The following is a 19,345-nucleotide window of genomic DNA, read 5'->3' as shown; positions in this document are numbered from 1 at the left end:
GCGAGATAGATAGACATCGAGAAACTGGAGTGTGTCCAAAGGAGGGCGACTAAAATGGTGAAGAAACCATGTCCTATGAGGAACGGCTTAGGGAGCTGGGGATGTTTAGCCTGGAGAAGAGAAGGTTAAGAAGTGATATGATAGCCCTGTTTAAATGCTTGAAGGGATGTCATATTGAGGAGGGAGCAAGCTTGTTTTCTGCTGCTCCAGAGAACAGGAACTGGAGCAATGGATTCAAGCTACAGGAAAAGAGATTCCAGCTCAACATTAGGAAGACCTTCCTGACAGTAAGGGCTGTTCAAACAAACAAGCTTCATTTATATACTGCTTCATACTGTCTAAATGGTTTACAACTGTAAGCTAATTCAACAGTGGAACAAACTCCTTCCTTGGAGTAGAGTGGAGTCTCCTTCCTTGGAAGTCTTTAAACAGAGGCTGGATGGCCATCTGTCAATGGGGATGCTTTGATGGAGAGTTCCTGCATGGCAGAATGGGGTTGGACTGGATGGCCCTAATTGGGGTCTCTTCCAACTCTATGATTCTATGATTCTGAAAAAGTTACCCTTTTCTTTATATATATATATGTGTGTGTGTGTGTGTGTGTGTGTGTACACACACACACACACACACACACACATATATAAAATAAACTTGAAATATTATTTATTTTTTAAACTAAATGTATAACTGTATTTGTTTTTAAATGCTTTCCCTCTTCCCCCTGAGCCCCCCCCTCTCTGGGGGCTACAGGGGACAATGCCAGCAGCCAAAGGGGGCAGAGATTGGAGGAAGAGGGGCTGCCCCTTGGGGCCCAGAGGGGGGGCAGTGGGGGGGCCACCCCGCAAGGCCTGCCTCCCTCTGCCATTGGGGCCCCTTCGGGCCTCCCTCCTGAGGGGCCGGGGCTGGCCTAGAAAAGGCGGGCGCCTGGGCCCTCCCTCTCCCTCTCTGTGTCCTGGAGCCATCATGGGGCCTGGCAGTCGGGCCCTGAAGTGGGCCCTGGGCTGCCTGGCTCTTTGGGCCGCCCTCAGCGCTGCGGGGACCCTCTTCCTTCTGGCCCAGTGGCGGGAGCTCAGGGCCGCCCTGGGGACTCTGCAGCAGGAGCTCCGCGGACAGGAGCGGCGCCTCCAAGGACTCCCAGCCCCAGGCCTCCCCCGGGAAGACAGCGCCCCCAGCGGCAGGGGCAAGAGGAGCCACCCCCAGCACCTCCGGGCCCAGAACGAGGAGCTCCTTATGCTCATGACCTACTCCATGGTGCCGGTAAGCAGGGGCTGCCATGCAGGGGAGGGACAGAAGATGGAGGCTGGGATGGAGAGTTCCTGCATGGCAGAAGGGGCTGGACTTCATGGCCCTTCTTGGGGTCTCTTCCCACTCGAGGATTCTATGATGATGACTGTGGTCTTCTTGGACCACAATTCCCATCATCCTAGACTCTTGGGATGGCATCTCCCAGCATCCCCCCTCCTCTCCTTGCCTCCCCAGGAGCTAGAGAAGGAGTCAAGAGCTCTGTAATAGCAATAGCAAGGACATTTCTAGACCACATATCAGGGCACTTCAGCCCTCCCTAAGCAGAGGCTGGATGGCCATCTGTCAATGGGGATGCCTTGATGGAGAGTTCCTGCATGGCAGAATGGGGTTGGGCTGGATGGCCCTAATTGGGGTCTCTTCCAACTCTACGATTCTATGGTCCTATATGAAAAGTCCTGATCAATCCTCTCCCTCTTCCCCAGGTGCTTTTATAACGTCCCAGTTTCTCTCTTCCTCCACTTTCCCTTTTGGTCCTCAGCTAACTTCCATTGCTACCAGTTGAGTTCAAAGTGAAAAAGTAGAAGAGAAGTGGGGCAGAATCCTTCCCCTCCCAGTAGATTCAGGCAGAGGCAAACTGCTGCAGGCTCTCCTCGCTTGTGTGTGCTTCCTCAATACCTTTTGCCTTCTTGACCACACTCTGAGATCGCTTGGCCAAACATATCCTGGTTTCATCTGCAAAATGTTGGAAGGTACATGAAAGGCCAGGATCATGCGTTGAGTGCATGGCGTAGGGGGCCTGTGCCACCAGATGTTGTTGCACTCTGGTTTCCGTTGCTCCCCATCCAGCTATTTGGTGAAGGATTGTGGGGAGAGTGTTCACCAGCCATCCTCCTCTTTGGGAGTGTGAGTACGCTACCAAACCAATCCAGATTGTGAGGATTGTTCCTGGACATGGAGGCGCCTCCATGTCGAAGCAAAGGGACACATGTGTGAATGCCAGAGAGGATTTAAATGCCTTGGAGAGATTGGTCGCATTAAACATAGTGGGAACATCGATCCTCTATCGTATATCCGCAGGACAGATATGTAAGTGTGAATACCCCTTGGACTGATGAGAGAATCAGCTCATTTGAAATGTTGTACTGGAGGAGAGTTCTTTGAATATGACGGACTGCCAAAAAGACTAATTCAGTTGGCCTCCCAACTTTGTGGCTTTGACTTTTGCAGATTTGATCATTTATTAATTTGATTAATATGTTCTATCTAGGAACCTCTAAGTCCTCCAATGTGAATTTATAATCAACTTTCACCAGATGTTGCACTGGAGGACCTGCAGATTCCAAGAGAGAATGCTTCTCTAGGCATTTGTAGATCAACTAGAATAATTCTATGTTCACCAAATGTTGACCATAGAGATGCCCATAGAGTTGTGCTGAAGGACCTAGAAATTCCTAGAGAGGCACCACCTTGAATGCAGCTCAGCCGCTCACAGCGGCAGGACATCTAACCCTTTAACAAGTGCATGAACAGCAGAAATGCAACACAGGTAATTCTCCTCAGTATGGAACCTGTGAGATGATGAATTCCTGTTGCTGTTAAAAAGCGCAGGAGCAGGGGCAGTGAATAAATATGTCAACCACAGGCAGAACAGGGAGGAACAAGGCTCATGAGATATTGTCATGAATCCTGCAGGTAGTCCCAACTAGAATTGTTGTTGTTTGTTGTTGTTGTTGTGTGCCTTCAAGTCACTGTAAGGTGAATATATCACAGGATATTCTTAGAAAGATTTGTTCGGAGGGTGCTTGGCATTGCTTTCCTCTGAGGCTGAGAAAAGACTGTGACTTGCCCAAGATCATCCAGTGGGTTTCCATGGCTGGGCAAGAATCTCACACCTCATCTACCGGAGTCCTAGTCCAGCTCTGGAATCACTAACCCACACTGGATTTTTTAGGGCTTGTTGTTGTTGTTGTTGTTGTTGTTGTATGCCTTCTAGTCATTTCCGACTTATGGTGACCCTAAGGTGGCTCTATCATGGGATTTTCATGTCAACATTTGTTCATAGGGGGTTTGCCGTTGCCTTCCTCTGAGGCTGAGACCATGCAGGTTTCCATGACTGAGCTCCAGAGTCAGTCTAACATTCAAATTACTACGCTATGCTGCCTCACCTTCCATTTTCAGGCAATAGCCTCGATTTAATCATGTTGATTTCTAGTGAGAATTCAGTCTCAATATGCTCTGTGATCATTTCTCTTTGTAGTCCTCCATGGTATCTGTAGAACTCTTCTCAAGCATCACATTTCGGATGAGTTGATTTTGTTCTTGACAGATTTCTTCACTGTCCAGCTTTCACACCGGTATACAGACATTGAAAATACTATGACCTTGGTGATTCCGATTTTGGTATTTAATGATAATATATATTGATGCTTGAGAACCTTACCTAATTTCTTCATGGCTTCCTTTCCATGTCCATATCTTCAGATTTCTTGACTACAGTTACCATTTTGATTAATAACTGAGCCAAGGTAGAGGAAGTCTTTAAACTATTTCAGTGTCTTTATTATCAACTTCAACGATACGTAAATCATCTGTCATCAATCTTTTGTCTTCTTAATATTCAACTGTAGCCCTGCTTTTGCACTTTCTTTATTAACTTTTGTCAGTAGTGGTTCCTAGTCTTTTCTTTTGGACAACTAATATGCTGTCATCTGGATATCTTAAATTGTTGATATTCTTTCCCCCAGTTTTCATGCTTGCTTCCTCCGACTGTAATCCTACTTTCTGTATGAACACTCATAATCCATACACACACACACACACACACACACGCCAAATAATTTTGTAGCAATAGATGTGAAGGTCTTTGGTGCATGAATCTTTAACTGGAAAAAGATTGATGGCTATGGTTCTAAACAAGCCTTAAATAAAATAAAGGCCAAATATTTTTAGATCTGTGGTCATCAGTCTTCCTACAGTTAAAGATTAATATCTAACAGACCTTCTGATTTGTTGTTTCAAAAGTGATTTTTGTATTTGGATTGTTGATTGTTTGGTAGATTTATTGTAATTTTCCATTATTTATTTATTTATTTATTTATTTATTTATTGACTTTGAGTGTTTGCTTTTGATTCACTTTTTTGACTTGCCCCTTTGAGTAGCACTGCCATAAATGATCATGGAGAGGCACAAAACATAATAGGCGTGTGAAAGAAACCAAACCAAACCAAACCGGGCACCATTGTGTAGAAACCACAGTAATGGCTTCTCATGTAAAAAAAGGTTGTTTGTTGAACTTTTCCTACCTCAGGGATGCCTCCATAAAGTTGTGAGGGGGAAAAACACATGCTTTTGAGATGTGCCTTAGGAAGAAAATGAACTTCCATTCACAGTGAATGAAACCCCAGGGCCTCCTTGTCATGGCTTATATAATCAGCCTTTGAGGCTGAGGATTGTTCATGCAGGCACAGAATGAATAAGCTGCTAATGGATCTTCTGATTTACCAGAGTTTCTTATAGTTAGTCATTCCAGGTTTGGGATGTGCCAGCAACAGTTATATTGAATGAAACAGGGACAAGAGAAGGCTGGTAACATTGAATGCCTGGAATCCTGTGAAATTTTGTGCTTGGGACAGTTTTGCAAGAAACACAGTGCTGCTTTGGAAAATGACAGCCCCGTATTTAGCTTTCAGTAGCCCTCCATGCTGTTGGCATTATTGCAGTGATTTCTTCTCTCTCTCTCTCTCTCTTTGTTGTATTTGTTGTTGTTGTGTGCCTTCAAGTCATTTCCTACTTACAATCTATATAATGAAATGAACAACAGAAGGTGGATGGAGAGAAATGCACAATGATCACATGAACACAAGAAAGAAGTTGTATTTTCTGGGAGTGGAAAATAATAAGATTCCCAGGTCTGAGGGCCAGAACCCTGTTCTTTGGTCCTCAGAGAGGCCAGGAGGAATCTCATAGCAAGAGAATTGTCTTGAAAAGTACACGTATATTGATTTTCCTCATTTGTTACACTTGATGTTTTGAATTTTATTGGCATATTCTGTGCAAGTGTGGTTGGTACTTAATGTGTTATGCTTCATGACATCAGCCCCGTTCTCTTCTCTCCCCTTTGCACTGAATTACCACTTTTGCACTTTTAGCTCAATTTGCAGCAAATGAGGTAAGCTGAAGACAAAGAGGGAAAGTGGGAGGAAGAGAAACTGGGACATTTTAAAAGCAGGTGAAAAGGTGGGATGACAGATGATTAATTGGGACGGTTCCTGCCAGATTGGTATGCTAAATAAAATGTAACAAAAATCCCAATTTTCCCATAGAAAGCAAAAGTAATTCAGCATATCTTGCAGTCTTGAAGCAAGGAGAGAGAGAGAGAGAGAGTTTTTCTTCTGAATTATACAATGGCAAATCTAATCAGGATTTAAATCTCCAATTGAAACATTGTGGTTGTGGTGGTGTGCCTTCAAGTAATTTCTGACTTATGGTGGCCCTATCATGCGGCAAGTTTCTCCAGACAGCGGAGGTTTGCATTGCCATTCTCTGAGACTGAATGAGTGTGACTTAGGTTTACATGGCTGAGCCAGGATTTGAATCTTGATCTCCAGAGTCCTAGTCCAATGCTCAAACCACTACACCACTGTAGCTCTGAAACATAGGTCTCAATATTTTAGCTCAGATACCTGGGGCCTTTTTTATTACCCAGTTATAGTGCTGTGATTCCACTCTTATGGATGCATCCTGGTGCAGTACTGGTGTTTGTAGTAGAATAAAGCTTGAGAGCTCTGTAGAAGTCTCTGAATAAGGCTCAATTATTGTTGTTGTGCCTTCAAGTCATTTCCGACTTATGGCAGTCCAAAGGCTTCCATGGCTGAACAGTGATTTGAACCCTGACCTCCAGAACCATAGCCCAACACTCAAACCACTACATCACACTGTCCCTCAAGGCTCTAGAGCTCTGTATAAGTCTCTGGATAAGGCTCACAGGTGGAATATAGTGCTATGGCATTTCAGATGGAATATACTGCTATAATTGTGTATTGTGAACAAGTCTTTTGTGTTATTTAGACTACAGCCACATCATTCTCCTCACCTGCATGATTGTGTTGGTTAGGGAAGATGAGTGTGGTACTCACCACATCTAAAAGGTGTTAGGTGTGTTTGTTGTGATATGCTTTCAAGTCATTTTTGATTTATGGCAACCTGAAGATGAATCTATCATGAAGTTTTCTTGGCAGGTTTCTTCAGAGGGGTTTGCTTTTGCCATCCTCTGAGGCCAAGAATATGTGACTTGCCCAGGGTCACCCAGTGCGTTTCCACGGCTGAGCCAGGATTTGAATGTTTGTCTCCAGAGTCATAGTCCAATACTCAAACCACTACACCATGCTGGCTCTCACTGGTTAGGTTAGAGAAGGCTATCAAGCCATAACATTACATCATGGCCCATTTGTTCTTATCAGGGATAAGAGTGATGGGGGAAGTTGTCCTAAACTGGTGTATGTGTGTGTATATCTGTGTCTGTGTCATACATTCATGTGGCCTACCACAGCTATTTTTGTAGCCCTATATGCTGCTGCCATTGACAAAAGTGTGCTGCCAAATATTTTCCCCATTTGCATTTTCCTTCCAGAAGGAAAAGATATGCTCCACCTTGTGGATAGGCAGACAGTGCACTCTGAAATCATTCTGCAACATAGAGAGCTGTTTTAATTTTGTATGCTGCCTTTCTCCTAGGGGGGACCCAAGATGACTCACAGATTAAAAAAAGTATAGTTGTTGCTGAATTGCATACTCTCCAACATTTAACAGATGAAAACTGGGACATGTGTGGCCAAGCAGCATTAGAGTGTGGTCAAGATTGGAAAAAATTATGAATGAGGAAGAACCCATAAGCTAGGGAAGTCTTCAGCAGCTTGCTTTTGCCTCATCCTACTGGGAAGTGCAGGATTCTAACCTCTCTTTTCCCCTTTGCTGAGTTTATTAAGTGCAAACCATGTTTGCACTTTGAACTCAGTTTCAACCAATGGAAGTAAACTAGGAATACAAGGGGGAAATGACAGGAGGAGAAGGAAAGTGGGAGATTTTAAAAGGAGATGAAAAATTGGGACCACAGAGGATTAATTGGAATTATCCCTGCAAAAATGGGGACAGTTCTGGGGTATGGTGTGGTGGCAAATACAATAGAAATCTTGCTGGTGGCCAGCAATAGACTGAGGGCTGGGTGGATCCCACCTATAAGATGTTGCTCACCTATTTCACAGATACGGGGAGAAATGTCCAAGTTGTAAGGTTTCCATTCCTTTTTGTGTTGGGGCGTATGTGATTTTGCATCTGCCAACACTGGGCTTCTGTCATGTAAAACTTCAGCAAGCAAACCAAGGAGATAAACTGTTGTAAAACAGCAACACAATTAGTAGCCACATTTTCTTCCCCCAGTTTATCCCTGTGCCAAAATAACCTTTTAAGGTAAATTCTCTCTTTCTCTTTCTTGGCTCTTTCTCCTCAACAGATTGGTCTTGTGAGCATGCCAGTTGACAAAACAAGATGGTGATCAAGCTCCATAAAGAGGAGGCAATCAGTCTTCTGTCTTTGTGAACAAAGGCAGAGAAAGGCAAAGAGAGCATGGCATTTGGAATACAGGGTGTTCCAATAATGCTAGTCTGATGTGGCTACTGTTTGGGGATGATGGAAAATAGGAAGGCCAAAACTGTAATAAGTGACTCATTGTTAGTTAAGTGGCAGGCACTGCATGAAATGTGAGAGGAGCACCTTCATGGAGGTCTAAGATGAATTCTCATGAAGATGATCTATTCATTTTTATTCTTTCATTGAACATTGCTTGCTGATAGTCTGTTGTTTTCTCAAAGGCAAGGATTCACAGTGTTGTGCAAAAGGATTGCAAAAGCTTCAGCTGTCCTGGTGGGTGTTCTCTGTTGGAAGGGGAGATTATTCACCCTTCCCTCTCAGAGCCCATCTGCACTGCAGAAATAATCTGGTTTGACACCACTTTAACTGCCAGGGCTCAATGCTATGGAATTCTGAGAATTGTGGTTTGTTTGTGTAGTTTGTTTGCCTTCCCTATAAGAGATCTCTGGTGCCACAACAAACTGCAAATTCCAGAATTCCATAGCATTGAGCTCTGGCAGTTAAAGTGGTGTCAAACCAGATTATTTCTGCAGTGCGGATGCAACCTCAGTGCATTTATAACATTGACTATAATATATCATTAGACTAGGGCAGCTCTGTGGATTGAGATCCACAGGGCAATGGTGATTCTGCTTTTACCTGCTGGGCCAGAACAACGTCTGCCAGGATCTCTGATTCCTTGACTCAGGCTGACTGAATAGTTGAAGCTTATTTCATTTATTTATTACATTAATGTCCTACTTTTCTCCAAAAAGAGGGCTCAGAGTGTCTTATAATATAAGCTAAAATAAAATAGCTGAAACTTTCTTTCACTTCTGGCTATGGCGGTAAACCGAGCGGAGGCATGGATGTGAGCGCTGGTCTCCTTACTCCCCCATGGAAAGCCCTGTAATGAAATGAGGGATTTCAATGACTTGATTGGGATCATTGGAAAGCTTTGAAGGGTGAAGTAGGAGCATCAACTGAGAAAGGAAGACAGCTCTGGAGACAGACCAGAAGCCGCAGAACAGCTGAAAGTGGGGGGAAGTGGCCATAGAGGCTCCTGCTTCACCAGCAGCTATTAAGTTTTGTGAAAATTTACAACTTTTCAAAAGGTATTACAGAAATGGAAATAGAACCAAAATTCCTGCCAGAACACAATTTAACTAAAGACAAATAACTTCAAATGGAGTTTAAACAGAAATATATTACAGGATGAAGAATTTGTTGAGAAAATAAAAAAGGGGTTTTCTTTAAAGAAAACAAAACACAAGGAATGTCCATGAATAGAATTTGGGACACGGCAAAAACATATATAAGAGGACTACTAATTAAAATATGTATAGACTTAAACATAGGGGAAAAAGAGAAATATCAAAATATTTATATGCCACCTTTTCACCAGGATTAGGGCGGCTTACAAGCAGACAAAATAGAAACACACTTGTCCCTCCATATTCGCTAGAGTTAGGGACACCCCCGTGAATATGGAAAAACCACAAATAACAAAAACACCATGTTTTTACCTGAGAGGACACCTCTCCAGGAATCTCTGGGTCCTCCAGTGCAACTCTATGGTCAATGTCCAGCAGACACTGACCATAGGACTTCACTGGAGGAGCTACAAATGCCTAGTAGAGTAGGACTCCCTCCCCGTCCACCTTCGTAGCATCACCAGCTAGCACTGGTGGACATTGGGTTGGAAACTTGGGGGCAACAATTAGACCCGCCTAATTAGAATATTTTCTATTAAATAGGCTAATGGAGAGAGATGGGAGCAGGTGGGGAGAGAATTCCACTGGTAGCAGCTAGAGGAAGCAGTCACTGTTAATTATGGAGTGGCAATAAGTGTAGTGCGGGGTAATGGAAGGTATGGCATTAACAAGGTGAGATACTGTTATAGAGGAAGTCAAGAACAATATTTGAAATCTATCCAGCTTTCCTTTCACTCTGTTACCCCAAAAGAACTGGAGATCGTGCCAACCCAACCACAGAACCTTTCCCTGTTCTGGTGTAATGCCAGGTTGGTCAAGAACAAAACCCATATAATATATGACCTACTGGTGGAGGAGAAGCTGGCCTGGCATGTTTCATGGAAATCTGGCTGGGGCATGACAGCAGTGTAACTTGGATGAAGGCTCTCCTAGCTGGGTATTCCGTTAAAGAACAAGTAAGGGGAAGTGGATTTGGGGGAGGAGTGGCCGTGGTCCATAAAAACAAGTTTATTTTGACCAGGATACCTGTCCAGAAAACAGACCACATCAAGTGTATTTACCTAAGCTTGAAGGCTAGGGATAATCTGGGGATTCTGTTGGTTTACTGTCCATCCTGTTGGCTAACAGATTCCCTAGCTGAGCTGATACAACTGGTCTTGGAGTTGATGCTGGAGTCATCATCCTGGGTGATCTCAGCATCCCACTCGAGACTGGTTCTTCACATCTAACAGGCACAGCTTGGGAGTTCATGACTCCCATGACAAGCATGGCTCTATCCCAACTAGTCTCCAGGCCCACACATCGTGCAGATCATACCTTTGATGTGGTCTTTAGTATGGAACAGCCATATCCTGATAGGAGCCCTGGTTTTTAAACAGAGGCTGGATGGCCATCTGTTTGGGAATGCTATGATTGTGTATTCCTGCATGGCAGGGAGTTGGACTTGATGATCCTTGAGGTTTCTTCCAACTCTATGATTCTGTGATTCAATGAAATCCTTCCTCTGAAGATCATTTCTGGATCTAAGCCATATATGGCTTAGGTCATAACCAGTAAAGTTCAAGACATCTGGAGTGCAATACGTTAGCAATTTCTCAGCTTTTGTTCCTCTGAGGATTTGGACTTCAGCTCTCAGAATCCCTGGCCATTGGCCATGCTGGCAGAGACTCTTGAAAGATAAAGTCCAACAACACCTGGATAACGAAACATTGAGAACGACTAATCTGGATAAACTGCGGTAGTTTAGTGAATGATTTGCAGTGGCAAAGAAGGGGTTAGGACTGAACATACAAACACTACACTCCCAGCCACAACATTGCAAGTCACAACACTGGTGAGTTGCTGTGAGTTTACTCCACTGTATAATGTTTCGGATGAGGGTGGGCATTGTATCAAGCCATTATTAGGATGGATTTGAAAACTTTTTTTTAAAAAAGAGCCTCGCCTTACTGAGTAAGGTCAACCCATGGCCTTCCTTTGAGAGTTAGTTTAGGTTGCTTCTTAGGCAATGGCTCTGTCTGTCCTCATTTGGGACATTACATTTTCTTTATATGTAAGCAATGATCTCTGTACAAAGAGCAAGCAGGGCTCCTTCCTTTTTAAAGAAATGTAAGCACTGAACTAATGGTACTGACCATGGCAATGTGTTAGAATTTCACCTTTGCTGGGGTTCACATCATTCCACATTGTTGAGGAAAGGTCTCAGGTTTTTTTTTTTTACCTCTTGTTCACACATATGAACTTGTCCTATACTGAGTCACACCGTAGTATCCATCAGAACCCAGAGCTTACTTCTGTCTGGATCCATCCAGGATCTTTGGGCCACATCTGGCCATCCTGGCAACCCAATTTGACCCTCTGGGGCAGTCATTCTCAACCATAGATCCTCCAGATGTTTTGGACATCACCTCCAAGAATTCACATGTATTGGTTAAATTGGCTGGAACCTCTGGGGTTGTAGTCCAAACCATAAACTTTGAGAACCATTCCTGTGGAACAGTGGTGCCACGACCCTTTAATACAGATCCTCATGTTGTGGTGACCCCCAACCATAAAAGTGTGGTGTCTCAGTTCCTAAGACCATCGGATTTCCGATGGTTTTAGGTGACCCCTGTGAAAGGGTCATTCGACCCCCAAAGGGGTCACGACCCACAGGTTGGGAACCACTGCTCTGGAATTTCCTAGGAGGCCATTCTCTTTTCTTCTTATAGCATCATTTGGTGACCTCTAAACTTTTGTATGTTCTCCTCCTATTCTAAAATAGTGCAGTGTCTTTTCCAAGATCTAGGCTGCAGAATTAAGGCAGTTTGACACTGCTTTAACTGCTATGGCTTGATGCTGTGGAATTCTAGGATTTGCAGTTTTCTGAGATATTTAGCCTTCTCTCTCAGAGAGTGCTGATGCCACAAAAACCAAAAATCCCAGCCATGACAGTTAAAGCAGTGTCAAGCTGCATTAATCCTGCAGTGTGGCAACAGCCTAGTTACTGTCAGAAAGACCATTAAACTTAAATCCTTGCAAGAGGAAAAGCTGGAACTTTTGGTAAGTCAAGATTCCCTGCTCTTTGTGGATGCATCCACCCTGCAGTGTTATAGTGTTCTGATGTTGCTTTCCTTGCCATGGTTATATTCTGTGATATTGTGGGATTTGTAGTTGACAAAGGAATTAAAATTCTGTGCCAAAGAGCTTTAGCCACTCCCCAGACTACAAATCCCAGGATCCCATAGGAAGGAGCCATGGCAAGTCAAGTGGGTTTAAATGGCTATAATTTTGCAGTGTGGATTCACCTAATGTTGAGCTAGACACCCAAGGATCCAATTCAGTATACAGGCAATTTCTGGTTTTATTTAATTTATTTATAATTGTTAACAACTTGGGGATTTCTCAGATTGCTAGGATAAGGCAACGATGAGTCTCCCCACCCATAGGAAGTATGTTGCCATCAGTGACAAATATTTTTTCTGGTTTTAGGTCCGTGTGATGGTGGAGTTATGCAACAGCACCAGAGGAGTGTGTTTAACAGGTAGGCTAGCAAACAGGTTGACTATGCAAAAGAATGGACCTTTAAAAATATCTTCAGCCTGCTTGTTTGCTACCACACCCCTGAGTCTAAAAGCCAGGCTTTAAGATGAGTTATTAAATCTATGACTATCCTTGTATCCCTTTTATTCTCCCTCGTCTTAATACTACACAAAGAGGTTTGCAAGAGCCGCACTTCAGGGACAGAAGAAAGAGCGAGCACTTAGCCATTATTGTTTTCCTAAAAAGTTCTCTCACATACACACCTTTCACTTATTATCTAAGAAGTGAAACTGTTGCTGTTATAAATAGCAACTTCTTTTCCAGGGTAAAAAGTTTTCCACTTTTTCAGAAAATGGGATTTCCATGACAAACTGGGACTGGGAAGTGGGTTAAATTTCAATTGCCTTATGCTGTGATTTTGGTCCAACTCACAGTTGTGGTTTTACAATCCAAAAATATGAGGGAAGTGTATCACTTAGTTTGACCCTAAAGGATTTTTTTCCGGGTTTCTCCTTTTATTTAATTCAAAAGTCAGTCTAAATCTAGGCTGAGCTAAGTGTAGAGATCTAGATTTAATATTAAATATATTGAACTGACTAACCGCTGGCTTTTATATGTTGACTGGGAGAGGAGCCATTTCTTCTTGCTGCACTCTGAAATCTTACCTTTTGGAAGGCAGCAATGCGGAAAGTTCTTTTTTTAAAATTTCAACCATTTTTTGCCAAAATGTCCCCCAAATCAACTAAGCCACCACAAAAACAAGGCAGTCTTGGTTCCTTTGATCTCGAAAACCTCCCACAGCCCCCAAAACTGGTAAACCCAGCCATTTTAAAGCAAGATTGTAGAAATGGAAGTGAAGTGATGTCTTATCTCATAACTGTGGGCAGAGAGAATGGTTTCCATGCCTTTTGCAATCACTGACTGCAACTGCAAAGGAGTCAGCAGAACACTTTCTCTGTTTTACCTTTAAACTGTTACTCTGCAGCCTGGTTCTTCACACTTCTTTTTTGACAACGCTTTGGACAACATTATCTGGGTGGTCCTTTGTATCTACCTTTTTGTACAGTATGATGGCTCCAGACATCAGCCCTGAGGTCCAGCACTGGCTGCATCACTGGTCACTTGTTAAGCCTCATATAAAGTTTTTGGTTCCACCCTTTCTCTTTTACTGGAATGAGGCCCCCAATAACTTCTCTGAACTTGAATTCAGCCCACTCTCTTTCCTCAGGATTGCAAGGTTTCTCAGACAGTAATATGGATCAAGATTGGCTGTGTCTATAAGGCCCAATCTATTATCAGCAGTATAAGATAAGCAGATGACACCATACTACTGGCAGAAAACAGCAAAAGCTTGGAACAATTCCAAGTCAAGGGAGTGCTAAGGCAGGCTTACAGTTTAACATTAAGAAAACAAAAAACATATGAGCACAAAGGATTTACATAAATTCAATGCAGACAATGAGAAAATTGAAATAGTTAGAAATTTCCCATACTTTGGATCAATCATTGATCAGCATGGAGCTGAAGTCAAGGAATCAGAAAAAGGCTTGGACTGGGAAGGGCAGCTATAAAAGAACTAGACAGTGCAGAGATATACAACTAAACTAAAATTAGTATTGTTCATACCACTGTATTTCACATCACTGTGTATGGGTGTGAGAGCTGGACAGTGAAGAAAGCTTATAGAAAAACAACTCATTTGAGATGTGATGCTGGAGAAGAGTTCTGCAGAAACCATGGATGGCTGAAAAGACAAATAAATGGGTCCAAGAAGCCAAGATGACTAAATTGAGGCTGCTGTACCTTGGCCACATGATGCGAAGGCATGACTCACTAGAAAATACAATAATGCTTGGAAAGGTAGAAGGCTGTAGGAAGAGAGGAAGACCACATACAAGATGGATAGACTTGATCAAGCAGGACATGACCCTGGGTCTGCAGGACCTGAGCGGAGCAGTTGAGAATAGGGTGTCTTGGAGGTGTCTCATTCACAGGGTTGTTCTGAGTCGAGGTCTACTTGAAGGATGTTAACAACAACAGTAAGGCCCACCATAAGGCCTCCCACAAGAGTTTTGGGCTCCAGTGATATTTGGCATTGTTAATCTATGGGAACTTGGAACTCTCATTAGAGGCCCTTGTCTTGCAAGACTTATTGTAGGTCTGCCTCATATTCCACTCATTTCATTTGTCTGGGCCTGAAATACTGAGATAGCAAGAGTCAAAGCCAGCTGTGTTCACAATAGATAGCTCCTCACAGAATTTAGCATGTAAGTTGAGGCCATTTTGCTGTATACCAAATGCTTGGGGGTCAGTCTGCTATGAGTGTAGCTGGTATTTTCACTTCCCATGGATAGCAAAAGCAGGATTTCCATTACCCAAATATGGAATATCTGGGAACCAGCAAGGGATAATGAAAGTCAGCCTTGCAGCTGCTCCCTAAACATTCAATCTAGATCTGATCCACTGTTTTCATTTGGCACCTTGTTCACCATGCCATGCTGAGTGAGCTGTGGTTTTGACATGCCTCAAACTTCTTGGAAGGCACAGAAGAATGGATGCACATTAATGATTTAGGTACTTTGGCTGGCATTTGTGAAAAGGCATGTGCAAGGAGAGGCACTCTTACAGAACACATGTTTTGCCCAAGAGCAGTCCATTGTGATTTAAGTTGGTGCTTGAGCTGGAGTCTGTTTACTTCCATCTGGAGATTATCTTTCAACAACCTGAGCTTTAAAAAACTTGGAAGACTACTACACACAGCTTTTAAATCGCAATTACAGCTAGGAAAAGTGGCTTGGGTGATACTTATTGCATGATTGCCATCCCTGACCCATGGTTGCTGTGTCCCTGAAGAACGGTTAGGGCATCCCTTTTCGTTGATGGAGGCAACCCGTCACCAGGTTCAAAACATGGCTGCTGGGGCAGTTATGATATTGGTAGTCACATACTGTCAGTGTCTTTTCCTTGCCCCCTTGGTATTCTCAAGCAGGCTGGTTCCCTTTAGTTTAGTTTAGTTTTCTTTTAAAACTTAAATTGCAGTAGCAGAGTTCTGGAAGTGCATGAAAAACTTAAAACTAAAACTGAAAGGCATGCAGGTAGGACTCAGGGCAAGGAGATGTGCTGAAGGGAGAGTGAGGAAGAGAATGTGGTAGCAGCAGCAGCAGCCTCAGTTGCACAATTGCAAAGACGTGAGATAACAGCTGCTCTAAAACTGGTGTGTTTCCATTTTTTAAAAAACCTTACACAATTGCTGCGAGAACAGGGTTCATATGCTTGTCCTTGGTAAGGTGGCAGAAATCCTGGATGATCTTCTTTTTCTCTCTAAATGGCAGAGCATGTGCCAGTGTGGGTGCTTGGGGTTTCTGCTAAATCTGCATTTAGAATCAAAGCTCCCAGACAGAAGTTGTGGATCAGGAAAGAAATTATCCTTCAGCTTTCCCACTTCCTGAATTTGCTGTTGTTGCAGGTTAAATCTGCAGAGTAGAATCTTTTCCAATTCTTGTTGGAATTAGTTGTCTTTTAAATGTGTACAAATGCTATAAAGCAGGAGTGAGAAACCTGCAGCTGTCCAGATTTTATTGGACCACAATTCCCATCACTCATCTCCATTGGCTTTGCTGGCTATGGGAGTTGTACTGCAGCCACCTCTGGAAGACAACAAGTTTCCCATCTTTGTTCACAATCTGGAAAAATTATTTTGGAAATATACCTCTCATGTTGGCTGGGAGATTTGCGGAGTTCTTTTCCTGAAAATAACTTTTCCAAGCTTTGACCCTGTTCTCAAGATTTCAAATGCCTTTTAAAATATTTCCATGTCATTTTAACTATCATTTTGGCACTATCTTACAAGAATTCGTTTTTAGGTTTTACTATCAAATTATACTTACCATTTATTTTCTGTTTCTTTTTGTTCATTTTCTGACTAGGACCGCCTGGATTGCCAGGTAATAACCTTTATTCTTTATATTATCATGTCCTATTGTAACTGAACCTGTGACTAAACCTAAGCAGATGCATCTGAAGCAGCTGTGAATGGCTTCCTTGTTTACCCCTGCCTCCATATCCCTCACCCATCCACTATTATTTTCCCTGTGTTGAATTCTAGATTGTAAGATCCTTGGCACAGGATGCTGTTCCCTTTATAAAGTGCATTACACACTGATGGCACTATATTGAGATGGAAAAGTACATTCTACCAGAGACATTGAATGAGGAACTTATAAGTTTTCATCAGAGAGATCTCAGGACTGCTGTCAGTTCATGGAAGTGAACTAGAGAGTTAAAAAATCCTTCCCCAAATCACAAATCCCATGGCTGGAGCCATGGCACTTAAAGTGAGATCAAACTGATATAATTCTGCAGTGCAGATACTCCCTCAGATACAGTTACAGATAACTGGGGGGATCAAGATCACAGGTTAACACACATGGGTCAGAACTCTGCATGTGTAAATCTCTACATGTAGAGTTAGGCAGTATGCAACTCTAGTGCTAAATAGCAACATGTGCCCTTGATATGCAACCAAATGCACAAGTGAATGTGCATGTGCCTCCACCTCTGGTACATCTGCCTGTCCAGTGGAACCACACATGGAACTCAACTTCCACTATCTTGAACTGAATGCGGATGATTCCCCATTGGACAAAAATGTCCAACCCCTTCTATAAGCAACTTATACAAAAGATTCTGGCCAGGAGGTCTGGAGTCATTGGTGGTCTCTGTTGATGTGTTGTTCATTTTGACTTATCTCCCTCCTTTGGTGTTGATTTTCCATACAATCTGAGAGGGGAAGGAGAATGGGAAAGTAGCTACCAATTAGTGAAATAAAGGAATATAATAAAAGGATGAAGAAAAATGGTCAGTGGTTACCCTTTCCCTCTATGCACAATAATGATCTCCTTCAGCAATTGTAGCCAGTTGGTAGGGAAACCTTTAGAATTGTCAAAAGGCAGAGCTCCCATGCAGTGAGGAACATGTAGCCACATTCAAAGTGCCATCTAAACCATTAGTAGGTACTCACCAGTTAACATATGCAGAAGTTAGGTTGTTCAAATAGCTGTTTGATTTGCAGCTGAAATAATTGTTGCTTAGTTGCACCTAAAGATTCGTACTTTCTCTTCATGAAGGAATAGTATAATCCTCTCTCCATGTTTGTTTCGAATTCCATCACACTGTAGTCAATGAAAGGGGCTCTTTTTATATGCAGTATTGATTGCAATCTAATGTTTTCCTGAAGAATCCCCCATAAGCAGATACAGCTTGGATCCCAACTTAAACTTAGAGCCAGCTCACTGATGTCAATTGGGTTTACTTAGAACTGGAGCTTGGCTTTGGTGTGGCTTCCGGCCTCTTAGGACGCATGCAGCATTTCAACAGCATACCTCCAAAGTGACCTGAAGCAGCTTTATTTTGGCCTATCTGTTCGGGCCCACTGTTTTCATCATCTTGATATTTTCCTTGAGTGTTTGCATTGGAGAATAAGCCCTAAATACACTAATTTCAAAACAAATATAATAACATAGGTCTGTTTTTAATTTCTACTTCATAGTGTTTTCTTCTTCTCTCTGATATTAATTAAATACCGACTATGCCAAACTCTAATGACACTATTTGTCATTGTGTTGGTCGTTCCTTTAGAAGCAGCTACAGTTTTAGGTCATTCACAAACGTTGGTATTCATTTGGTTTGACCATATAATTTTAATGACTGTGGCAGCACATACTAAATTAATTTAGCTGCAGATGTATGCCATGAAGTCATTTACCAGTAAAGGGGCCCTTTTCTTGAATGCGTATTGAAAGATCTGAAAAATGTTCTGGTACAAATTATCCCATCTATTTTATGAAGTTTCCCACTGTTGTTGTTGTTTAAATCCATATATCCCAAGCCATTGAAACCATTTTCTATGTGAATTTGTTGGGCTGGGTGTTGAGAAGCTTGCTGAAGAACTGGCATCAGATCACACCCTACAGGTTTGGTAAAAAGAAATGAATTGGCCAGGCTAGCTGGAGTCTGGGCATTGTACTTGAACACATCTGGAGGTTATTTCAGAGGGGGCGGCTACCCTATATTATGTGATGGTGAACCTTTTACAGACTGAGTGCCCAAAATGCAACCCAGACCCCACTTATTTATTGCAAAGTGCCATGTCCCTTTGACTTTCTAGTAAGAAACTCTGGCAAACTCTGTGCTAGGGCTACAGCATGTGTGCCCACAGACATGGCTCTGATTGCCACCTCTGGCATGCATGCCATAGGTTCGCCATTACTGCCCTATAACATGCATCAAGCTGTGCGCAACTTGTTGCTGTGAAACATAAAAGTTTATTTTAATAGAATAAAATTTCATGAAGTGTGAAACATGTTGCAATGAGGAATATATTATGAGGGATAGAATGTACTTGAGCAAACCTCATTTCAGTGTTCAGTGTGCTTCTCCCTATTTGTCTGTTTATTTAAAAATGATATCCTGCCCTCCATCCAGGGATTTCTTTTTTAAAAAGTTATTGGTTAAAAACATAAAATGCACACAATATAAATGTAACGCAAAGCATACATAAAAACATATAAAAAAGGGGAAAAATTAACAGACAAACAACAAATCTTAATGATAGTCGTAAGGAAAAAAAGAAGAAACCTGATATCTAAATCCATTAAAATACATTTGTTACGCTTATGTTCTTATGTACAGTCATACATCTTTTATTTTTCATTTAATTACCTATTGCATATAACGACAT

At 42.5% G+C, this 19,345-nt stretch overlaps 1 protein-coding gene across 1 annotated transcript in view; it reads left to right on the top strand.

The window, feature by feature from the left end:
- Nucleotides 1-963: 963 nt before the first annotated feature.
- LOC149307289 (gliomedin-like) overlaps nucleotides 964-19,345 on the top strand; it is a 39,314-nt gene continuing 20,932 nt past the window's right edge. The window contains exons 1-3 of the mRNA XM_089538302.1: nucleotides 964-1,257; nucleotides 12,556-12,607; nucleotides 16,533-16,550. Coding sequence (XP_089394428.1) covers nucleotides 964-1,257; nucleotides 12,556-12,607; nucleotides 16,533-16,550 — 364 coding nt within the window. The remainder of the gene's footprint in view (nucleotides 1,258-12,555; nucleotides 12,608-16,532; nucleotides 16,551-19,345) is intronic.

The sequence above is a fragment of the Sceloporus occidentalis genome, unplaced genomic scaffold (assembly GCF_023333645.1).
Source record: "Sceloporus occidentalis isolate IW3139 unplaced genomic scaffold, rSceOcc1.0.p SCAF_9, whole genome shotgun sequence".
NCBI lineage: Eukaryota > Metazoa > Chordata > Lepidosauria > Squamata > Phrynosomatidae > Sceloporus > Sceloporus occidentalis.
This window is presented reverse-complemented; position numbering and strand designations above follow the sequence as displayed.